The following is a 22,446-nucleotide window of genomic DNA, read 5'->3' as shown; positions in this document are numbered from 1 at the left end:
GTGTAAGTATTATTGCTACCCCAGCTTTTTTTTTTTTTTTTTTTTTTTCATTTTCTTGAAATATCTTTTCCCATACCTTTACTTTCACTGTCTTTTGATCTGAAGTGAGTCTTTTGTAGACAGCATATGTAAGAGTCTTGTTTTATTATCCATTCAGCTACTGTTTGTCTTTTGATTGGAGCATTTAATCCATTTGCACTTCCAGTAATTGTTGATATGTATTTATTGCCATTTTATTATTCCTATATTTTTTAATCCTCACCTAAGGATATGTTTATTGATTTTAGAAAGAGAGGAAGGGAGAGAGAGCGAGAGAGGAGGTGGGGAGGAAGGGAAGGAGGGGGAGAGAGAAAAAAACATTCATGTGAGAGACAAACATCGATTGGTTGCCTCCTTTTTTCCTTCTTAAAGATGATCCTTTCACATTTATTGTAATACTGGTTTGGTTGTGATGAATTCCTTTAGCTTTCTCTTGTCTGGGAAGCACTTTATCTGCCCTTCCATTCTAAATGATAGCTTTGTCGGATAGAGTAAGCTTGATTGTAGGTCCTTGCCTTTCATCACACTAAATACTTCTTGCCAGTCCCTTCTTGCCTGCAAAGTTTCTTTTGAGAAATCAGCTGATAGTCTTATAGGCACCCCTGTGTAGGTAACCCTCTGCTTTTCTCTTGCTGCTTTTGAGATTCTCTCTTTATCTTTCACCTTTGGCATTTTAATTATGACGTGTCTTGGTGTGGGCCTCTCTGGCTTCACCTTGTTTGGGACTCTCCATCCTTCCTGGACTTGTATGTTTATTTCCTTCACCAGGCTAGGGAAATTTTGCTTTATTTCTTTTTCAAATAGGTTTTCAGTTTTTTGTTCTGTTCTCCTTTCAGCGCCCCCATGATGCAGATGCTCTTACTCTTGAAGTTTTCCTAGAAGCTCATTAAACTATCCTCAGATTTTAGTTTCTTTTTTCTGTTTGCTGTTCTGATTGGGTATTTTCAGCTTCCTTATTTTCCAAATCATTGATTTGCTCCTCTGCTTCATCTCCTCTACTGTTGATTCCCTGTGATGTATTCTTCATTTCAGTTACTGTGTTCTTTATTTTTGACTTTTTATGTTTTCTGTTTCCACTTTTTATGTTTCCTATCTCTTTGTTGCAGTTCTCACTAAGTTCCTTTACTTTTCCTTTACGCTAAGTTCACTGAGCATCCTTATAACCAGTATTTTGAATTCTGCATCTGGTTAATTAAAAATAAAAAACCTTGTTTCCATTTTATTTAGTTGTTTTTCTGGAGTTTTGTTCTGCTCTTTCATTTGGGCTGTGTTTCTTTGTCTCCTCACTTTGGCAGCCTCCCTGTGTTTCTATGCATGAGGTAGAGCTGCTACGTCTCTCTGTCTTGGTAGAGTGGCCTTGTGTAGTAGGTGTCCTCTAGGGTCCAGTGGCACAGCCTCCTCAGCCACCTGAGCTGTGCATTCCAGGTGTGTTCCTCCACATGGGCTATGTGCACACTCTTGTAATTGAGCCTTGATTGCCATTGGCATGTCAATGGGAGGGACTTGCCCACAGATTGATCAGTTGCAAGGACTGGCCCTGACTGCCTCTGCTGTGCAGGTGCTAACCCCACAGAGCAGGAACCTTTAGTGAGACTTTGGTGCCTGCTGAATTTGTCCCTTGACTGTGTCACTTGTGGAGATGGTTGGATGGTTCCCTGCATGGCCTGAAGCTGTCTACCAGGTTTGCTGGCTCTGGCACCTCCTGGGAGGTGCAGGTCAAAATCAGCCACCACCTGTGCCCTTCCTGGAGCCACCTGGCATAAGCTACAGAGTGATATGCAGAAGGCTGTCAATTGGGCTGGACTTGGAGGTGCCTAGAAGAAGCCAAGCTGTGAACCAAGGCTGGCTGCCGCTAGTGCTGGGCTTGGGGCTGCTTAGCAAGAGGTATGGGTAACACTGAGACCAGGTGCTATTGTTTGGGGTTTGTGGACCTTAGAGAGATTTTAGAAAAGTGTGCAGCAAGAGCCAATGCAGGCTGTTGGTATGGAAAAGCCACGGGAAGCAGCTTGGGAGAGCCTGAAAGTTGGGTAGGACAAGGCTTCAGGGAGTCACCAGGGCAGGGTGAACAGCCAGGTTGATGGAAATGCAGGTACTTTGCCTGCCTGCTGGCTCCATGGGGGAAGGACTAAGCAAAGGAATCCCCACTGGTTTTCACAGCCAGAAGATATGGGGAGTTCTCTTCCTGGCACTGGAACCCTTGTCAGGGGCGCCTGGACTGGGGCTGGGATGCCTCCCTCCTCCAGGAGGGCCTCCACAGCCAAGATATTCCTCCCAATTTTTAACTGCCACACGTGGCTGTGGGACCAGCCTGTTCATGACTGCCCCACTCACCAGTTTCAGTGTGGCTTCTTTTGTATCTCTTTAGTAATAGGATTTCTACTCAGCTAGATTTCAGGTGATTCTGAATCATGGTGGTTCTGCAGTTAAATTGTAATTTTGATATGGTTGTAGAAGGATACGAATACCACACTTACCTTTGCCGCCATCTTTACCGGAGCCCAGTATGATCTCTGTGCATATATTTTTTAAGGTTTTATTTATTTATTTTTAGAGTATGGGAGGGGAGGGAGAAAGGGAGGGAGAGAAACATCAGTGTGCAAGGGAAACATCAATCAGTTGCCTCTCAAATGCACTTCCAACCCGGGACCTGGCCTGCGGCCCAGGCATGTGCCCTGTCCAGGAATCTAACCAGTGACCTTTTGGTTTGCGGGACGACATCCAACCCACTGAGCCACAGCGGTCAGGGCTCCATAGATGTTTTAATGTTAAGGAAATCATGAATATGACATATTTTTTTTATTGCAGGTCAACTATCTTCTCATTCTCTGTTACAACTTCGGAGTAGAATGCCACATTCAGCGTAAATATGAAGAAGGTTGTTACTGGCTTAGGTAATATAAACAAAAATAATGAATGTAAATTCAAGAATATTATCATAAAGTTTAGTTAATACTTACTATATGGTACTTTGGCAGTTTGAAAATTCTTTGACTTCAGAAGCCAATGTGCTAAATTTATTTGCTCCTTTAACATGTATTGTTTATCATTCTTACATGTTGCCAGTGATAGAAAAATGTATTCTACTCTTAATATGACATAAAAATGTGCTCTCTTTTCATTCTTCCCTTGTGTATTTTCTTGAGGAATGCTTTTTGGTCTTCCCCACATCACCCTCTGATGACTCCTGAGTAGGTGTAGCCAAGTACCTATGTGTAATCTTCTGTATCCTCAAGGATGAGTGTGACCCCTGGATTGTTGTTGGCTATCTTCCCTCTGTTAAGCTTCTGACCTTTTTTAAAAAATTTCACTTGTTGCTACTTTTATGAAGCTACTAGTCCCCTCTTCATTGCTCATCAAGAAGATTTCCATTGTTTTTGAGAAAGCCCCTTTGTCAGGAACATCTGCTTTGTTCTAAATAAAATTAGTCCCTTCATGCAGAGATGCTGAACTCTTCCACTTTATTGTCTGCTTTCCCCCCCCCGGGCAGAATCTCTGTGCCACACTACTGGACTTGGGGGCAGGAAATGGCATGCTTCTCCTGGAGTGACACCCTTTATGTGTGAGGAGATGGGTGCCCCACATCTTATTAGCATGGAAGCTCTGTCCCAGAAGCCAGCCTGGGTGTAGGCAACTAGGGTCTAGTATTCTTAATCTGTTAACCTGAGGTAGAGCTCTTACCCTAAGAGTGAGAACTGGGTGAAGAAGGACCCAGTTCTTTCATTGTTGCCCCTCTCAAGGTGAAACCGTAGACTAAGAGTCTGGGAGCTGGAGGTAAAGAGAATTCCCACCTTCTTCACAGCATGGATCTTGGTAGCTTCTGTCAGCAGCAGCTGTGGATAGGAGGGAGAAGCTCAAATACCACAGACTCGCGCGCTGTTTTGAGATCCAGTTGTTGTTGTTGCTTTGAACAAATATTTTTTACTTGTATAGACCCTTAAGACAATTCCCAGAGACTTTAAATGGTCATTTATTGTAATGGTTTTCCCAGGAAAATGCTTGTTTCCCTGGGGAGAGGGTCTAAGAACTCCATATACCGCCATTACAAAAGTTCCACCCTCACTGGTTATTTTAAAAACTGGGCGTAGAAGGTTTAATGTACCAAAAGAGACACCTACGAGCTAGACTTACAGTGACTAGGCCAGCATTATAGTATCCTTGTTAGCAAGCGGCTGAAAACTCAGTTTGCTAGTTCTAGGTCTTTTTAGTTTTTAAAAAGGAATATTTCAAAGTAATGTCTTCAATTTTATTCAGTTTAACAAAATTTTATTGACATCCTCCCTTGGAATATCAATTTTATGGTGAGTTATCTTTCTTTTGCTTTTTAAGTTTTAGGTTTTGAAACCCTGTTGCTTATATTAATATATTATTTGTGGTATCAGAATGTCCCATAGATAACATGGTTTGGTAATTAAAGCAGAAAACTGAAAGTCGAATTTCTTTACTCTCCAATCCCTCGTTCTCATTTTCAATATCAATCCAGGAAATAGTAGAAATCACTTAACTGCTAAATTGCTTCTTTCAGCTACAAAATGGAACTAATAGTGCTTCACAAGGGTGTTGTGAAGCTTAATAAATATTGCTAAGCATTTGTTTTCATGAAAATGCTGTATTTGTTTTATTTTTAAACATATTTACATTTCTTAGACTTTAAAATACTCCCATTAAGAGCTTGTATACAGATGTAAGCTAGTTCAGTGCGGTGTATTTATATATAGCCAAATGGAAAAGAACACTAATATAATTATAGCGTTGATTTGTTTGATAATATCTTGAGAAAATTGTGGCTTTTTGCAGTTAGAAAGTAATGCTTTATAAAATTGATTTTCATATATTAATTGTCCAATAATCTGTTGTAATGCAAAATAGAAAAGTTGGAATAAAGTATAATTATACCATGTGTTGTTAGTAATAACTAATCTTGAAAAACATAATCTAAAATGAATATGTTTTTTATTTCCTTTTTTAATTAGCGAAAGCTATGATATTGCGAAGCTGAATACAAATTCTGTTGAGCCAGAATTGCTGGTAAGGATCATGTTAAGTATTGCAGAATTAGGTAGAAGAAATACAGTTTGTATTATTATAAAATTATAATGATTTATCTCCCTATTTGTGAGTGGGTTATCTATTGGGCACATTATTTAATATCTCAATGCATTAGTTTCTATAAAATTGATATACAGTACTAATACCTGTAGGGTAGATTCTTGCACCCATGAGCTAATATGTATAAAATGCTTAAACAATGTTTGGCTATATAAGTTTCAGCTTTTATTATTGCATGTTAAAAAAATTCGGGTTTTCCCCTAACCTCACAGATAGAGTGTGCTTGGTATGAGAGTTAATGTTAATATTTAATCAAGCAAAATGTGATAGGTAAACAAATCTAATGTAAAGCTAATTTAATACATGCTATAGCAAAATGGAATTAAAAAAAAAAGATTTTATTTATTTATTTTTAGAGAGAGAGGGAAGAGAGGAGATAAACATCAATGTATGGTTGCCTCTTTCACACCCCCAACTGGGGACCTGGCCTCCAACCCAGGCCTGTGCCCTGACTGGGAATCCAATCGGTGACCCTTTGGTTCTCAGGCCAGAGCTCAATCCACTGAGCCACACCAGCCAGGGCAGAATGTTTCGACTATCCATTACTGCTTCTTGCCATTATAATATATCAAGCAAAATATAACTGAGTACCTGTACATGCTTAACGTATATATTTTAAATGTTAGAACATTATTTTTGCCTGGTCCTACTGTACTTATTATACTTAGAGGCAGATTTTTCATTGAAATGGGGCTCCTTTCAAAATGTGAATCTGTAATTAAATATGTTCACACTGTATAGAGTTACTCCCCTTACTAATGTAAAACTGGCTGGAAAAACCGACTTAATTTAGCAATACATTATTAATTTGAAAAGTTAGCTGAGTTGGGAGAAATCTTCTATGAAAGCAGACGTTCCTACTGAAATGGCGGTGTGTGTGCCTTGGTCCAATTGGTTATTTTCAACTAAGCTGTAAAATCTGAGAAAGGAATTATGTCTTTTTATGGATTTATCTCTTTTGATAAGGAGGCTTAGTACAATGTACCTATGCAGTAGGTGGTAAGATGATTAAATTAAATATTACTGTGACTTGGCATTAGTTTCTTTTATTTGTAAAGTGGGGATGATAAAGTGCTTTAATGCTAAAACACTGTTAAGAAAATAATTATATCAATACAACTATATTAAAGTAAGCTATTACTATAAAATTCTTAGACAGTGTTTGGTGTGGATAGCATAATGAGACATATCCCAAGACTATGGTTACTTAAGGAAATGATGACTTACATTTGAGAAGATGACTGTCACTGTGTAAGTACTAATCAGCTGTTGTATTGCAATTTAACCCTCAGCTGTGTGCTTTTGTTTTCTATTTTTAATTATAGGGTAAAATCCTGCGTTTACTGGCCACTATTTATTTGGACTGGAAAAATGAAAACTATTATGAGCATGCTCTCAGAGCTGTAAACCTAGCAAATGAGGTATGAGAGAGTTTTACTTTTGAATATTAGATTAATGAATTTTTTTAAGCTTTGATTCACATTTTGAAATCAAGTTTAGACACTTGCTTTAGTATCTCTAGGTTTTTTTAAACAACAGATTGTAACAAGCTTTTTTGCAGCACAGAAAGGAAAAATTAGATATATCTCTCATCGACAACAGATATTAATGACAAAAAAAAATTTTGTATGAAACATAAAGGCCTATCTCTCTGCTGTGAGTTTTTAGGATAAAGAAGGAAATGATGATAAAATAGGCAGATAATGGAATTTATTTTAAAAACCAACCCCACAAGAGTGAAGGCAGGCAAGGAAGAAAGAAAGGAGGAGGAAATAGCTCAGTAAGCCAACCCACAGTGTGCATCAGGTTAAATAAAATATTTCATTCATTCATTCAACAAGTGAATATTGAGCACCTCCTGTGCCCTTAGCTGACTGTTGGAGAGGATTGATTGGGGAAAATCAGACTTGGTGCTAGCAGGGGCGATGAATGCTTGACATGTCTTTTGCAGGTGGTTGTGGGAGCAGCTTCAAAGTTGGGGGGAAGGGGATAAAGAAGACTTCCTGGGTGGGTGCTGACAATGAGTAGGAAGGAGTAAGCTAGGAATCTGGAGTGGAGGGAGGTGGGGAGGCTGCCCATGTGGTATTCCAGGCAGAGGGAACAGTATGTGCAAAGACTTAGCAGCAAGAGAGATCATCACAGACATTCAGGGAGTTGAAACAAGTTCCCCAAGGCCACCAAAGTTTATTCAGACAAGAAAGATCAAAACCAGAGCACACAGATGTGAAGTGAGTAAATTGGACTGACAGGGCCATTAAATATTAGTCTGCCAGTCTCTTCCCATGGGAAAGAGAAGGCACCAGCAGGCTTTTTTTTTTTTGGTCCCTGGTTGTGGTCTAGATTTGAGCAGCATTTCTCACACCTCAGTGTATATTGGGAATCTTATTCATGTAGATTCTGACTCAGTCGGTCTGGGGTGGGGCCTGAGATTCTGTGTTTGTAACAGGCTCCCAGGTGACACCCATAGGAAGGCAGCCAGAGGGAGGGAGGCCAAAAGGCCGATTTGCAACTGGTTGGTGAAGGTCCTCTGTGTCTCACCAAGGAACTCCCACCAAGGTTCCTTTCTCTCTCTTTTTTTTTTTTTTTTCTCAGCCAATACAAAATTCAGAAATTCATTTGCAAAGAGATGGGACTCCAGGTCATTAGCATGGTATCTGGGAAAAAGGCTGAGCAGCTGTTACATATTAATGGGAACTTTCCAGATCACTGAAACTTAGCCCTCCATGTGCCCAAAACTGTTTTTTTTTAATTTCTTCATTATTGGTGGAAATGTTTCAAATTAATGTTATGAACACTATCTTGCCTTCTTAAACAGAGTGGCTTATTTCCTGTTTTTCCCTTGCAACTAATAAGTAATTGGTGGAGACACTTAAAATTATGGATATACCCTGCTTATCATTAAAATTTCTTTTCAGAGTTAATGTTATTATTGCCTGAACCAGTCTTAATTATGATGATTGCCAAAGGATTGTTTTTGAACTTTAGCACTCTCTCCATGTTGACCACTTGGTAGTCAGCATTCTACTGTAAGCTCTCCCTCCTCTCACTTATTTAACATTTATGTATTTATTCACTTATTCACCTATTTATTATCAGTATGGATTTGTGTGTTCTTATTTTTTCACTGCTTTATAATTCATTACTCTTTTAAAATTTTATTTTTCAATTACAGTTTATATTCAGTATTATTCTGTACTAGTTTCGAGTGTACAGCATAGTGCTTAGACAACCATATGCTTTACAAAGTGATTCCCCTGATATTTCCAGCATCCACTTGGCTCTTCATATGTAGTTAACATTATTCCCTGTGCTGTACTTTACACCCCCTTGACTATTCTGTAGCTACCAATCTATACTTTTTAATCTCTTCACCTTTTTCACCCAGTCCCCCAGCTCCCCTCCCGTCTGGCAACCATCAGTCTGTTCTCTGTACCTGTGAGTCTGTTTTAATTTTGTCTGTTTGTTCATTTTATTCTTTAGATTCCACATGTAAGTAAAATCATGGTATTTGTCTTTCTCTGACTGACTGACTTCACTTAGTGTAATACCCCCTAGGTCCATCCATGCTGTCGTAAATGGAAAGATTTCTTTATTTTTTATGGCTGAGTAATATTCCATTTTGTATATGTACCACAACTTTTTTATCCACTCGTCTTTTGATGGGCACTTGGGTTACTTCCGTATCTTGTCTATTGTAAATAATGCTGCAGTGAACATAGGGGTGCATGTATCTTTTCAAATTAGTGTTTTCATTTTCTTCAGATAAATAACCCAGAAGTGGAATTGCTCAGTCATATGGAAGTTCTATTTTTAGTTTTTTAAGGAATATCCATACTGATTTCCTTAGTGGCAGTACTAATTTGTAGTTCCACCAACAGGGCATGAGGGCTTTCTTTTTTCCACATCCCTGCCAACACTTTTTTTGTTGATTTTGTTTTTGATAATAGCTATTCTGACAGATGTGAGGTGTGGTATCTAATTATGGTTTTGATTTTGCATTTTCCTGATGATTAGCAATGTTGAGCATCTTTTTATATCTCTGTTGGTCATCTGTATGTCTTCTTTGGAGAAATATCTCTTCATGTCCTCTGTCCATTTTTTGACCCGATGGTTTATTTTTTGGTTATTGAGCTGTATGAGTTCCTTATGCTTTTTTAAAGTGGATAAATCATTTGCAAATATTTTCTTGCATTCAGTAAGTTGGTTGTCTTTTCTTTTTGTTAATGATTTCCTTTGCTTTGCAAAAGCTTTTTATTTAATTAATTAATTTATTTATTTAGGGATTAGGCAATGGGTTTATTGAGGAAATGGGGGGAGGTGGGGAGAGGCAGCTCCCAGACCAACTCAAGGGCCTGTAGGAGCAAGGGGAATGGGGAACAGGGAATGGGGACTCCCTGTCCTCCTCCTGGGCCTGTAGGAGTCCCCTCAAGAGCTTTTCAGTTTGGTGAAGTTTCATTTACTTACTTTGCTTTTGTTTTTCTTGCTTGAAAGGACATATCTAAGAAAAATTACTAAAACTTATGTAAATGTTTTCTTGGAGTTTTATGGTTTCACATTTTATATCTTAAGTCTTCAATCCACTTTGAGTTTATTTCTGTATATGGTGTAAAAGAATGGTCCAGTTTTATTTTTTTGCATGTATTTTATCTTGTTTTCCCAGAACAGTTTGTTGACGAGACTCATATCTCCATTGTATATTCTTGCCCCCTTTGTCATAGATTGAGAGTTTATTTCTGGGCTCTCTGTTCTGTTCCATTGATCTGTGTTTGTTTTGATTATTATAGCTTTATGGTATAATATGAAGTCAGGGAGCATGATACCTAGAACTTTGTTCTTTTTTTCTCAAGATTGTTTTGGCTATTCTAGATCTCTTGCATCTTCATATGAATTTTAGGACCAGCTTGTCAATTTCTGCAAAGAAGCCAGCTTGCAATTTGATAGGGATTGCATTGAATGGGTACATCAACCTGGGAATTATTGCCATTTTAACAATATTAAGTCTTCCAATGCAGGAACATGGGATGCATTTTCATTTATATAGGCCTTTTAAAATTATTTCAGCAATGTTTTGTAGTTTTTAGTCTACAAGTCTTGCCCTTCTTTTGTTAAATTTATTCCTATGTATTTTATTCTTTTTGATACTAGTTTAAGTGGAATTACTTTCTTAACTTCACTTTTGGATTGTTAATTGATAGTATATAGAAATACAGTTGATTTTTTAAATATTGATGTAACTTTGCTGAACTTGTTTTTTAACTTTAATAGGTTTTTATTGGATTCCTTAGGATTTACAGTATGCAGGATCACTTCATCTGCAAATATAGTTTTACTTCTTCTTTCCAATCTGGATGCCTTTTATTTTTTCTTTTTCTTTCCTAATTGCCCTGGTGAGAGCATCCATTGAAATGTTTACTAGAAGTGGCAAGAAAGGACATCCTTTTCTTGTTCTTGATCACAGGCGGAAAGCCTTCAGTATTTTATCATCAATGTATGGTGTTAGCTGTGGGATTTCTGTGGATGCCCTTTATTAGGTTGAGGAAGTTTCCCTTCTATTCCTAGATTGAGTGTTGATACAACTACTTTGGATAACAGTTTGACATTACTTGATAAAAGTTGAACCACCCAACAACTTCACTCCTAGGTATATACTTTTGGAAAAAGTTCTTACATTTGTATGCTAGGAGAAATGTACATAAAGCTGATGCTGGGATTATTCATCATAGCAATTGGGTTGAAAGCAACTCAGGTGTTCAAAGTAGAACTGGTAACTAAATTGTCATACAATGGAATACTATAGTGTAGCCATTTTCAACCTTTAGCATTCATAAGTATTAACTAGAATGTCTGTTAAAACACAATTTCATTACTTATTACCTTTCTAAACAGGTACCAGGATTTATGCTGAAATGGAAACTTTTCATAATGCAAATCAATAATAATGATTTTACACATTTATCTAAAACCACACACACACTTGCTTTATTTGCTGGACTCTATCCCCAAAGTCTCTCTTTTTATTTTATTTAACCTTTATTGTATTTTTTACATAATCTTTTAGTCCCCTCATACCTTCCTCTCCCCAGCAATCACCACACTGTTGATTCAGTCAGTTTGGGTGGGGTCCGCATTTCTAACATATTTATAGGTGATATTGATGAAGGGAATACACTTTGAGGACCACACTATAGAGTAATGAAAACAAATATATTAATTTCATGCATCAACATAAATGAATCTTAAAAGCATGATATTGTATGAAAGAAGCAAGTCACAGGAGCATTTGTATACATTATAATTCTGTTTGAATGGAGTTCAAATGCAGGCAAAACTAAACAATATATTGAGTATCTATAAAGTAAAGGAATTACTACACAAAATTCAAGGTGGTGTTTACCTCTGTGGGGAAGGAAGGAGGATGCAAACGGGCAAATGTAGATTGGAGGCCTCTAATGTGCTGGTAGTGTTCTGTTTCTTAACTTATGTGATGAATACATGGGTTTTTTAAATCATTCTGTAAATTATACATATGTATTTTCTATAATCATGTGTGTTTGTGATACACTTCACACTAAAAAATGGAAAAGTTATCCTTAGAGCTTGCAGGATAACCAAACAGTATAATGATAGGAAGGGCCAAGGGAAGAAAGAACTTCAAGGGAGACAGCAGATTATGGCCTTTAGAGTCAGAAAGATCCAAATTCAGATTTCATCTCTACCACTTAGCAACTGTGAATCTATGGGTAAGTTACTCCATACGGGCCTCAGGTTCCTTATCTGCAAAACAATATTCACAGTGCTTGCCTTGAAAATTTGTTATGCCTGGATCCTGTTTTCCAATAGCTGTTTGGTGAAAAAGAAAAAGAGGCAAACAAAAATCAAGGAAGAAGAATGAGAAACAGTAGTGAGAAAAATTACAGATAAGACAAGGAGATCGATGGTAGGGAGAAAGCTGATGGATTTAACAAGTACTTGGATTTTGAAAGCTTAGTTTCAAGATGTAAGGATAGACAACACAGTGTAAATGTTTATGGAAGTGAATAGATGATACAGTAAAAGCCAAGTACTGTCCATTCTCTGGAGTTGTTTGATAATGAAATAAAAGAGAAAAACATAATGTTAACTGTGTGAGTATCATAGACTGAAGGAAAACAGATCTTGCCAAGTTCTGGAAAACCTGTACATCTCTGAATGTAAGTGGGAATTGAGCCTAAGACATATGTCAACATGCCCATTAGGAAAGGTAGTAGTGGACTAGATTAAAATTTGCAACCTTAGTTTATTCTTTGTATTAATGTCATATATATTTGCAAAACCTTTTAATACCAGTGCTTACCTTCTCTAACTTTACATTCTTAAGTCATCTCATACATGAATAACTATAATCATTTTCAGAGTTTGGACTTAATGAGTACAATGTTCATGTAGAGGATAACTGGCTTTGTAGAGAGAAAAGTTCTATATTGTGGGTCTGCACTGCACTTTTAATCCTAGCTAGCTGTTTAAAGATGTACCCTGTCAGGCAAAAGTGGAACCATCCTAGATATCACAGATGGCTTAAGTCCAGCTAACAGGACTTGGAAAAACCATTCAGAGCACATTGTTATAAATAGGAAATATGACAGGCATATTCTATAGAAATGACTATGTTTTCTATTTTTTCAACCATTGTTTGCAGAGTACTGTAGCTGTTATTAAAATCTCAAAAAAAATTCTCATTGATGTTTAAGGTTTTACTTACCAAGACAAGCATATGGCCTTATATTCACACGGTTTTTTAAGTATTGACCTTGGCATTTGAATGCTTGCCGTTCAGTGGAAATGTTTACATGTTCTTTTCCTTGTTTCATTTCATTTAGATTGAATAAAATATCAGAAAATGTCCTCAGGGATAGACTGGATGTTACGACCTGATCTTTTATAATTTTGATTTCCTTTGATCATGAGTCATCCTGCTGTGGTTAAATAAAACAGGCAGTTACTTCCAAATTGTCTTTTACATTCCATGGTTTTAATATAATTGTGATTTCTTTGTTTAAAATAGGAACATTTAAACTCAGCTGGGCTTTTCTTGAAGATCAAAATCCTCCTGAAGGGCAATATAGCTAATGCAGAACTTTTTGAAGGTATGTCTCTGTGTGTGAAGTGCAGTTTTGAAATTTAACCACCAGTTTGTTGAACATGAGGTCTTTTGTGGTATAATTTGATGGTGAATGAAAAGGAAATTGATTATATAAGAAAGGGAGAAGATATTATCCAGAAAGAAAAAGAGAAAGGAGAGAATAGTAGTAAATTTAATAGGTAGTAAAAAGGAACTGAATAAAAACTATCAGGCTCTGGCCAGGTGGCTCAGTTGGTTGGAGCATCGTCTTATACACCAAAAGGTTGTGAGTTCAATCCCTGGTCAGGGCACATAGCTAGGTTGTGGGTTCTAGCCCCTGTTAGGGTGGGTATGGAAGGCCACCAGTCGATCTCTCTCTCTCTCTCTCTCTCTCTCTCTCTCTCTCTCTCTCTCTCTCTCTCTCTCTGTCTCTCTGTCTCTCTCTCTCTCCTCTCTTTCTCTTTCTCAAGTTAATAAATATATCCTCTGGTGAGGATTAAGAAAACTCAGTTTTCTTTTAGTCTGGCAGAGAGTTGCAGCTGCCCAATCTGAAGTCATCTACTACCATGAAGAAAGATTACCTGTTAATGGAAAAAACCTTTGTAATGTTGTACTTTTTATAATTACTTGTATAAACATTGCTATTTGTTTTTCAAATTTCTCAGGGGACTAGAATATACACATCACAAAGTAAATATTCCAATATATAACTGTGGGTCTTTGGCAAGTTATTTAGCTTTCCTGTGCTTCAGTTTCTTCATTTGTAAAACAGATATAATAGTAATGTCTATCTCATTGTGTTGTTTTGAGAATCCTATAAGAAAATGTATGTAGAACATGTAGCATATACCTGCCTGGTGCATAGTTAGTGTGTAATAATAATTATTGTAGTTATTATTATCACTGTTACTACTACTATATAGATGTATTAAGGGAGGCAAAAATACCTATTATTGGACCCTTAACAATATTTCAATTTAGTCATAAAAATAACTCACTTTAAATTATTTTAATTTACATGCTTTATTTTCTTACTATATAAAAATACAGTTATTATAGAGCTATATTATTTTTACTTCAGAAAATCATGTTAGTATAATCACTGATTGTCTAATAAATAACAATTTGTAATAAGTAGGACAATAATCAAATTTGGAAGTGTGTAGCTCTAAATTTAGTGTTTAGTATGGTTGAAACTTCCTGTGATCTCTCAAATCTTAACCAATCATTAAAAGACCTCAGAAGCTGAAAGTACAGAGGATTCTGCATCTCTAGGTTGTTACTATCTGTGGGTTGTCATCTCAGTGTGTACAGGTTGAAAAATGTTAGCAACCAGGAAGACACCACCTTTTTTGCAATAGGGGAATAAACAAACCAACTAACCAATTAAAGGAATAGGCTTACTCAAACTACTGCAATGTGGGAAGACCAGAGAGATTATTATTTTTTTATTGTAGAGAAAGAAATTAAAAATACATACAATTTTTTAAATTATGAAAGGATAGCACATACTCATTAAGGAAGTTTTTGGTAAATACTAAAAATATCCACCATCCACCATCTACTGGAATAAACTTTTTGACAGCAGGGACTTCGTGTTTTGTCCGACACTGGCCAGCACCAAGCACCCAGTTCCTGGCCCTACAACATACACTCAGAGTATATTTCCTTTTGTTATAATCTACACTGCTTTTAATATCTTTGTTCATAAACATTTTTCTATATTCCAGATGAGTTTTCAGAAATACAGTTTCTGAGGTACAGAGAATAACAGTGATAGCAGCTGTCACTTACTGAATGCTTACGAAGTGCTAGGCGCTCTGCTGTGTAATTTACATATATTATCTCATGTAACCTTTTCAATCACCCCAAGAGATTGGTGAGACAGTCCCCATTTTACGATGACAAAACTGAGGTGCAAAAAAATCTAAGTAACTTGCTTATGGCCATACAGGTTGCAATGGTTTCAAATACAGGTTTTTCTGACTTCATATCCCAAGCTTTTAACCACTGTGCTCTTAGCATATAGTATTGCCAAATTGCTTTTCAAAAGGATTATACCAGGTTACTTTGTCATCTGTTTGAGAGTGCCTGTTCCCTTGTACTCTTGAGCATTGTGTGTTTTTATGTCATAAAAAGATTTTGATAAATTTTTAGGCAAGATATGTTATGTGGCAGATATTTAGAAAGTAGATTTTGAACAGAGAAAAATATTGAAAATAGCTAAGCTTGCTCAAAAATGAAACTGACATGATTGTTTTATTTTTTCTCTTTGTTAGTTGTCAAAGGAATGCTATATTATGACATATCTGTTGAATTATGTTTGAGCATTGCTAAACTGCTGGTGGATCGTGAAAGGTACAGAAGAATTGATTTTCTTTTCTCTAAAGACTAATTTTTTCTAAGGTTTCCATGAACACATTTTGAATCTATATCTATCTCCATCCATATTTACAGAGCACAATATTTGCCATTGTGCTGATCAAATTAGAAAATGGAACTGCTTGTTTAATGATATAAACAATCAAGAGTCAAGTAATTTTAAAATTTATATTAAAATATTTTAAATAAAATAACAGAATAAGATAATCATGGCTTTATAAAACAGGAGTTAGATTGGGTTAACTTGCAGGTCAGTGTCAGGTGGACCTGGAAGGCATGAGCAAAGTATGGTTCTACAAGTGATCTAACTCTCTAGCACTATCTTCATGGGATCATTAATGTCAAAAGGGACTTTAAAGTGCTTAGAGACTCTTAATGGTTCTCAAACATCAGTATGCATCAGAATTACTGGGGAATAAGCACTTCAAAAGATGCTCAACATCATTAGCCATCAAGGAAATGCAAATCCAAACCACAATGAGAAACCACTTTACACCCACTAGGATGTCTAGAATCAACAAGACAGATAATAACAGATACTAGCAAGGATGTGGGAAAATTGTAACCCTCATATACTGCTGTGGAAATGAAATGTAAAATGGCGCAGCAGCTTTGGTGCAGTCCGTCAGTTCCTCAGTAAGTTAAATAAAGTCGTACCATATGACCCAGCAAGTCCACTGTTTGACTTAAACAAGAAACAAATGTCCATAGAAACACTTGTATAAGAATGCTCATAGAATTATTATTATTATTATTTTTTTGGAACATCAATGTGTGGTTTCCTCTCATGTGCCCCCAACTGGGAACCTGGTCCACAACCCAGGCATGTGCCCTGACTGGGAATCGAACCAGCAACCCTTTGGTTCGCAGGCTGGCGCTCAGTCCACTGAGCCACACCAACCAGGGCAGCATTATTCTCTTTTTATATTTTATTTATTATGCTATTACAGTTCCAATTTCCCCTCTTTTACTCAAGCAATGTCACCCTTAGTTCATGTCCATGGGTTGTGCATGTAAGTTCTTTGGCTTCACCCTTTCCTATACTATTAACATCCCCCCATCGTTCAGTTAATAGACCCTAACTTAAAAAGATATATAGATCCCTATATTCATTGTAGTATTATTTACAATAGCCAGGATATGGAAGCAGCCTAGGTGTCCATCTATAGATGAATGGATAAAGAAGTAGTATATATATTAATGCAACATTACTTATAATAAAAAAGAATGAAATCCTACCATTTGCAACAACATGGATGGGCCTAGAAGATATTTTGCTAAGTGAAATCAGTGAGTCAGAGAAAGATAAATAACATGATTTCTGGAATCTAAAAACAAAACAGAACAAATAAAACAAAAACAGACTCATAGATTCATAGAACAAACTGATGGTTGGTTACCAGAGGGGAGGAGGTGGTGGCATGGGTGAAAAGAGTGAATGGGAATAAGACGTACAAACTTCTAGTTATGAAAAAAAAAAGTCAAGGGGATGTAGTGTACAATACAGGGAATATAGTCAATAATATTGTAATAACTTGGAACAGTGACAGATGGTTACTAGACTTATTGTAGTGATCATATTGTAAGGTAGATAAATGTCAAATCACTATATTGGACACCTGCTAGGTTTGGGAGTTTACTTCCTCTTTTGTGAAAAATCAGAACTAACAACTTTTCCTTTCTTCAGTCTTCATTACCTCTCAGGGTTTCCATAATTTCTTAAAGACTTCTATAACTTAGAAGTCTTGTTTGTAAATCCTTTTAGTCTCTTGGAATGCAAGTTGAATTGATCTAGGGATCCTGAACTTCTTTTTTATAACAAAGACGTTACTGTTATTGTCTCCTCACCTTGAGCTTTAATTCCTTTTCAAAAAGTTTATCAAATTTTTTTGCTCTACAAATATAACATGACTATAATTAAAAGTTTAAAAGAAAAAAGATCATATCTAATCTTATCCTAGCAAATGATCTGTTTCTAGTTTTTCATTTTTTTCAACTCTTTGTATTTGTGCATAATTTTTTCTATTGGTAATCTTAGCATAGATCATTTGTTCTTGTTATTAGTTATTAGTGTTTGGGGTTTCTTCAGATATATACTTAGAAGTAGAATTGCTGGGTCATAAAGCAGTTCAATTTTTAATTTTTTGAGGAACCTCCATACTGTTTTCCATAGTGACTGCACCAGTCTGCATTCCCACCAGCAGTGCATGAAGGTCCCCTTTTCTCCACATTCTTGCCAACACTTGTTTATTGATTTATTTATTTTTACTGAATTTATTGGGGTGACATTGGTTAATAAAATTACATAGGTTTCAGGTGTACGATTTTATAATACATCCACTGTATATTGCATTATGTGTTCACCACCCCAAGTCAAGTCTCCTTCTATCACCATTTATATTTCGTATACCCTCTTCTACTTGCCCCCATGCCCCTTTCCCTCTGGTAATCACCATACTGTTGCTTGTGTCTACGAGGGTTTTTTTTTTGCTTAATCCCATCATCTTTTTCACCCAGCCACACTACCACCCTCCCCTCTGACAGCTGTCAGTCTGTTCTCTATCTGTGAGTCTGTTTCTATTTTGTTTGTTAGTTTATTTTGTTCACTAGGAGATTCTACATATGAGTGAAATCATATGGTGCTTCTCTTAACAACAATAAGTCTTCCAGTCCATGAATTGTTTGAATTTTTAAAATAATCAAAATATATTGGTATCATTTGTGTAACCAAGCAGAAATAAATATTTATAACAAACTGTTGGTAGAGGGAAGTGGTAAATTTTTCCCTTTTAATTTTATTGAGATATCAATGACATTCAGCGCTGTGTAAGTTTAAAGGTGTACAGCATAATGACTTGAGAAGGTGGTCAAAGGTACAGACTTCCAGTTACAAGATAAATTAATACTAGAGATGTAGTATACAACATGGTGACTGTAACTAACAGAGCTCTATGGTGTATTTAAAAGTTGCCAAGAGAGTAGATTCTAAAAGTTCTCATCACAAGTGACTGGTGAATTTCTAATGCCAGTTTATGCATCTTCACTGGAGCTCATGAAGCAATTTTTATAAATTAGCATTATTTTTGGAGAAAAAAGAAATGAGACGTTAGGAGAGAGATCATTATCTAATTATAGGCGTTCATGAAAAGAAAATATTTGTGGCTTAATAAACTAAACAGAAATTGAATTAAAAGGTTTATTTTGACAAGTAGGCTTATTTAGACATTTAGTGATATTACCCAATCTTAGATATAATTTTATCTTGCCTCTTTTGCTTGTATTCAAATAAATTTTAGTCCTACTGATTTAAAAAAAGTTATATTCACACCACTTAAATTTTGTTTCATTGAACAGAATGCTTGTTGGGCTTAATTTCCTGAAGCTCATCTGTGAACATTTCAAGTCATCAGGAAAGGTTGGAAAAGCTTTACTGTACCAGGTTGAAATACTTATGGAATTAAAGGAAGAAGTACTTGCCAAGGAGAAGATTGAAGAAATCCTTCTAGGTCAGTAGGACTTCCACAGATGTTTTAGAAAGGTGTTAATACACATATAATTCTAAGGTAGCTATAACAACGGTATCAAAATACTCAGGTCAACAGATTTTTTCCCTCTTTCTTACTCCTCTTTTTTCTTCCTAATAACCTTTAACTATAACATTCCACTTGTTTGGCAAGCTAGAATGAGAAAATAAGCAAAAATAACAAAGCATCAACAAAAACAAACCTTTGAGCTTAAAACTAATGTATGCTGGAAAATTGTGATGTTAGAAACCTAATTTCATGTTTCCAGTTTGATCTCAAATTTGCTGTGTGCCTTTGGGCAAGTCAATAGTATGACTCACTGGATCTTGTTTTTTTCAGCTATGAAATGAAGGTTGTGAATGACAGTTCCTGGTTTTTTACTTTTTTAGCAGCAACATCCTTTTGTGATGCAATTTTATGTGAACCTGTTACAAATAAAATACACTGGAGTTGCTCTGGTTAAAACAGAGATGTAGAACTATTCCCCTAACCCAAACCTCTCTGTAGAACACTATCCTGAAGAACACAGATAGTATGATCCCTTTCTTAGAAAACTCTCTCCCCAACCTCTTCTTCCAACTCTATACATATATATAGAGTCACTAAATGCTTTAAAATTTTTTTATTGTTATTTGATTACAGTTGTCCTAATTTTTCCCCTTTGCCCTCCACCCAGCCCACTCCCCTGCTCCCACAGTTAATTCCCACACTGTTGTCCATGTCTGTGGGTCATTCATACATGTTCTTTGTATAGTCACTAAATGTTAAAACTGGGATTTATTCTGAGTGATGGCATTTTAGGTGATTTGTTGCTTTCTTTATATTTTACCAAATTTCTTGAGATTTATAAGCATTTATCATGTTTTTATAAACACAAAGTTACTGATATTTTTTAAAAGGAAATCTTTTGACTAGATAACCTCTAAGAGCCATTTGAACTCTAGATTCTATTAACCATGTTTTACTGATGACACCCTCCCTTCAGACCCTTGCTAAGAATCTAGTTGTTTTTAGGCACAATTTTAATAAGCTTGGTCATCTGTTTTTTTTCAACCCTTAACATTTTTTTTTTTCTCATTAAACTTTGTTTTAATGGGTCTCAAAAATTCTGTGACAGATTTTGGTCAAGTTGTTTCCATTAAAAAGTACTGATTTTAAAAACTAATAACTTAACTGCCACACACACAAAAAAAACCAAATGGTCCACAAAATTCTCCTTTCCTTCTGAAGGTTTTACGATGCATTGTAATCATTAACCAGTCCTTTACTATTAAACTTAAATGGCCAATTGAGACAAACAGTTCTGAGACCGTTCTTCCACCACTGATTAAGACTGGGGTGGCAGGTGTTGGGGATAATATTCATTTAGCCTTCTGAGCTTTCTGGGCAGACTTAGTGACTTTGCCAGCTCCAGCTGCCTTCTTGTCCACTGCTTTGATGACACCCACAGCAACTGTCTGTCTCATGTCACGAACAGCAAAGCGGCCCAGAGGAGGATAGTCAGAGAAGCTCTCAACACACATGGGCTTGCCAGGAACCATATCAATGATGGCAGCATCACCAGATTTCAAAAACTTTGGGCCATCTTCCAGCTTTTTCCCAGAACAACGATCAATCTTCTCCTTCAGCTCAGCAAATTTGCAAGCAATATGGGCTGTGTGACAATCCAGAACAGGAGCATATCCAGCACTGATTTGGCCTGGATGGTTCAGGATAATCACCTGAGCTGTGAAGCCAGCTGCTTCCATTGGCGGGTCATTTTTGCTATCACCAGCCACATTGCCACGACGAACATCTTTGACAGACACGTTCTCGACATTGAAGCCCACATTGTCCCCAGGAAGAGCTTCACTCAAAGCTTCATGGTGCATTTCAGCAGACTTTACTTCAGTTGTAACATTGACTGGAGCAAAGGTGACCACCATGCCGGGTTTGAGAACACCAGTCTCCACTCGACCCACAGGGACAGTACCAATACCACCAATTTTATAGACATCCTGGAGGGGCAGACGCAGAGGCTTGTCAGTTGGATGAGTTGGTGGCAGGATGCAATCCAGAGCTTCAAGCAGTGTGGTTCCACTGGCGTTTCCATCTTTACGGGTGACTTTCCATCCCTTGAACCAAGGCATGTTAGCACTTGGCTCCAGCATGTTGTCGCCATTCCAACCAGAAATTGGCACGAATGCTACTGTGTCAGGGTTGTAGCCAATTTTCTTAATGTAGGTGCTGACTTCTTTAACAATTTCCTCGTATCTCTTCTGGCTGTAGGGTGGCTCAGTGGAATCCATTTTGTTAACACCAACAATTAGCTGTTTCACACCCAGTGTGTAAGCCAGAAGGGCATGCTCACGGGTCTGCCCATTCTTGGAGATGCCTGCTGCAAATTCACCAACACCAGCAGCAACAGTCAGGACAGCACAGTCAGCCTGAGATGTGCCTGTAATCATGTTTTTGATAAAGTCTCTGTGTCCTGGGGCATCGATGATGGTCACATAATACTTGCTGGTCTCAAATTTCCACAGGGAGATGTCAATGGTGATACCACGCTCACGTTCAGCTTTAAGTTTATCCAAGACCCAGGCATACTTGAAGGAGCCCTTGCCCATCTCAGTGGCCTCCTTCTCAAATTTTTCAATGGTTCTTTTGTCGATCCCACCACATTTGTAGATCAGATGGCCAGTAGTGGTAGACTTGCCGGAATCTACGTGTCCAATGACCACAATGTTGATGTGAGTCTTTTCCTTTCCCATTTTGGCTTTGATTTAGTAGTGGTGGTTTTTGCGACACCTGTGTTCTGGCGGCAAACCTGTTGTGAAAAAAAAAAAGTCAACCCTTAACATTTTAATGGTAGCATATTAAAAAGTGAAAGGGCATATAGGGAAATATATAGCTAACCTGACAACAAAGTAAGAAGAAAACCTTCACAAATTTTATTTAAAAGTCTCAAACAATAAAAAAAAATATATATATATATATATAAAAACATAATGATCTGTACTCTATAATAATTACCAAAGGCATCACTGTGATATATTAATAGTACAATAAAATACTGTACTTGTTAATGTTGACTTTGAATGGTCAGAGGTTAAAATGTGCTTCAGAAAACTAGAAAGTATGTTTAGAAAAACAATTTGTAAAACGTAATTTTAGAAAAATTAACATAATGAAATGATTTAGACTTTTTAAAAATAAAAATGTTCTATGTTTAATGAAGGTAAATAGTCAACTAGGAAACTTGGTTATCCAGAATAACTACTTTCCTAAGATTATAGTTAGGAAATCTTAGTTTCATTG

General features: G+C 36.7%; 1 protein-coding gene and 1 pseudogene across 1 annotated transcript in view; one reads left to right on the top strand and one right to left on the bottom strand.

The window, feature by feature from the left end:
• TEX11 (testis expressed 11) overlaps positions 1–22,446 on the top strand; it is a 118,589-nt gene that overhangs the window by 42,214 nt on the left and 53,929 nt on the right. Inside the window, exons 9-14 of the mRNA XM_090264013.1 lie at positions 2,845–2,930; positions 5,010–5,064; positions 6,471–6,566; positions 13,187–13,268; positions 15,523–15,601; positions 18,980–19,131. Coding sequence (XP_090120139.1) covers positions 2,845–2,930; positions 5,010–5,064; positions 6,471–6,566; positions 13,187–13,268; positions 15,523–15,601; positions 18,980–19,131 — 550 coding nt within the window. The remainder of the gene's footprint in view (positions 1–2,844; positions 2,931–5,009; positions 5,065–6,470; positions 6,567–13,186; positions 13,269–15,522; positions 15,602–18,979; positions 19,132–22,446) is intronic.
• On the bottom strand, positions 20,302–21,947 carry LOC149990491 (elongation factor 1-alpha 1 pseudogene; annotated as a pseudogene).

This window comes from Furipterus horrens, unplaced genomic scaffold (genome assembly GCF_987537825.1).
Source record: "Furipterus horrens unplaced genomic scaffold, mFurHor1.1.pri manual_scaffold_17, whole genome shotgun sequence".
In the NCBI taxonomy this organism is placed as follows: Eukaryota; Metazoa; Chordata; class Mammalia; order Chiroptera; family Furipteridae; genus Furipterus; species Furipterus horrens.
Note: the sequence above shows the minus strand (reverse complement) of the source record. Positions and strands in the feature narration are given on the sequence as shown.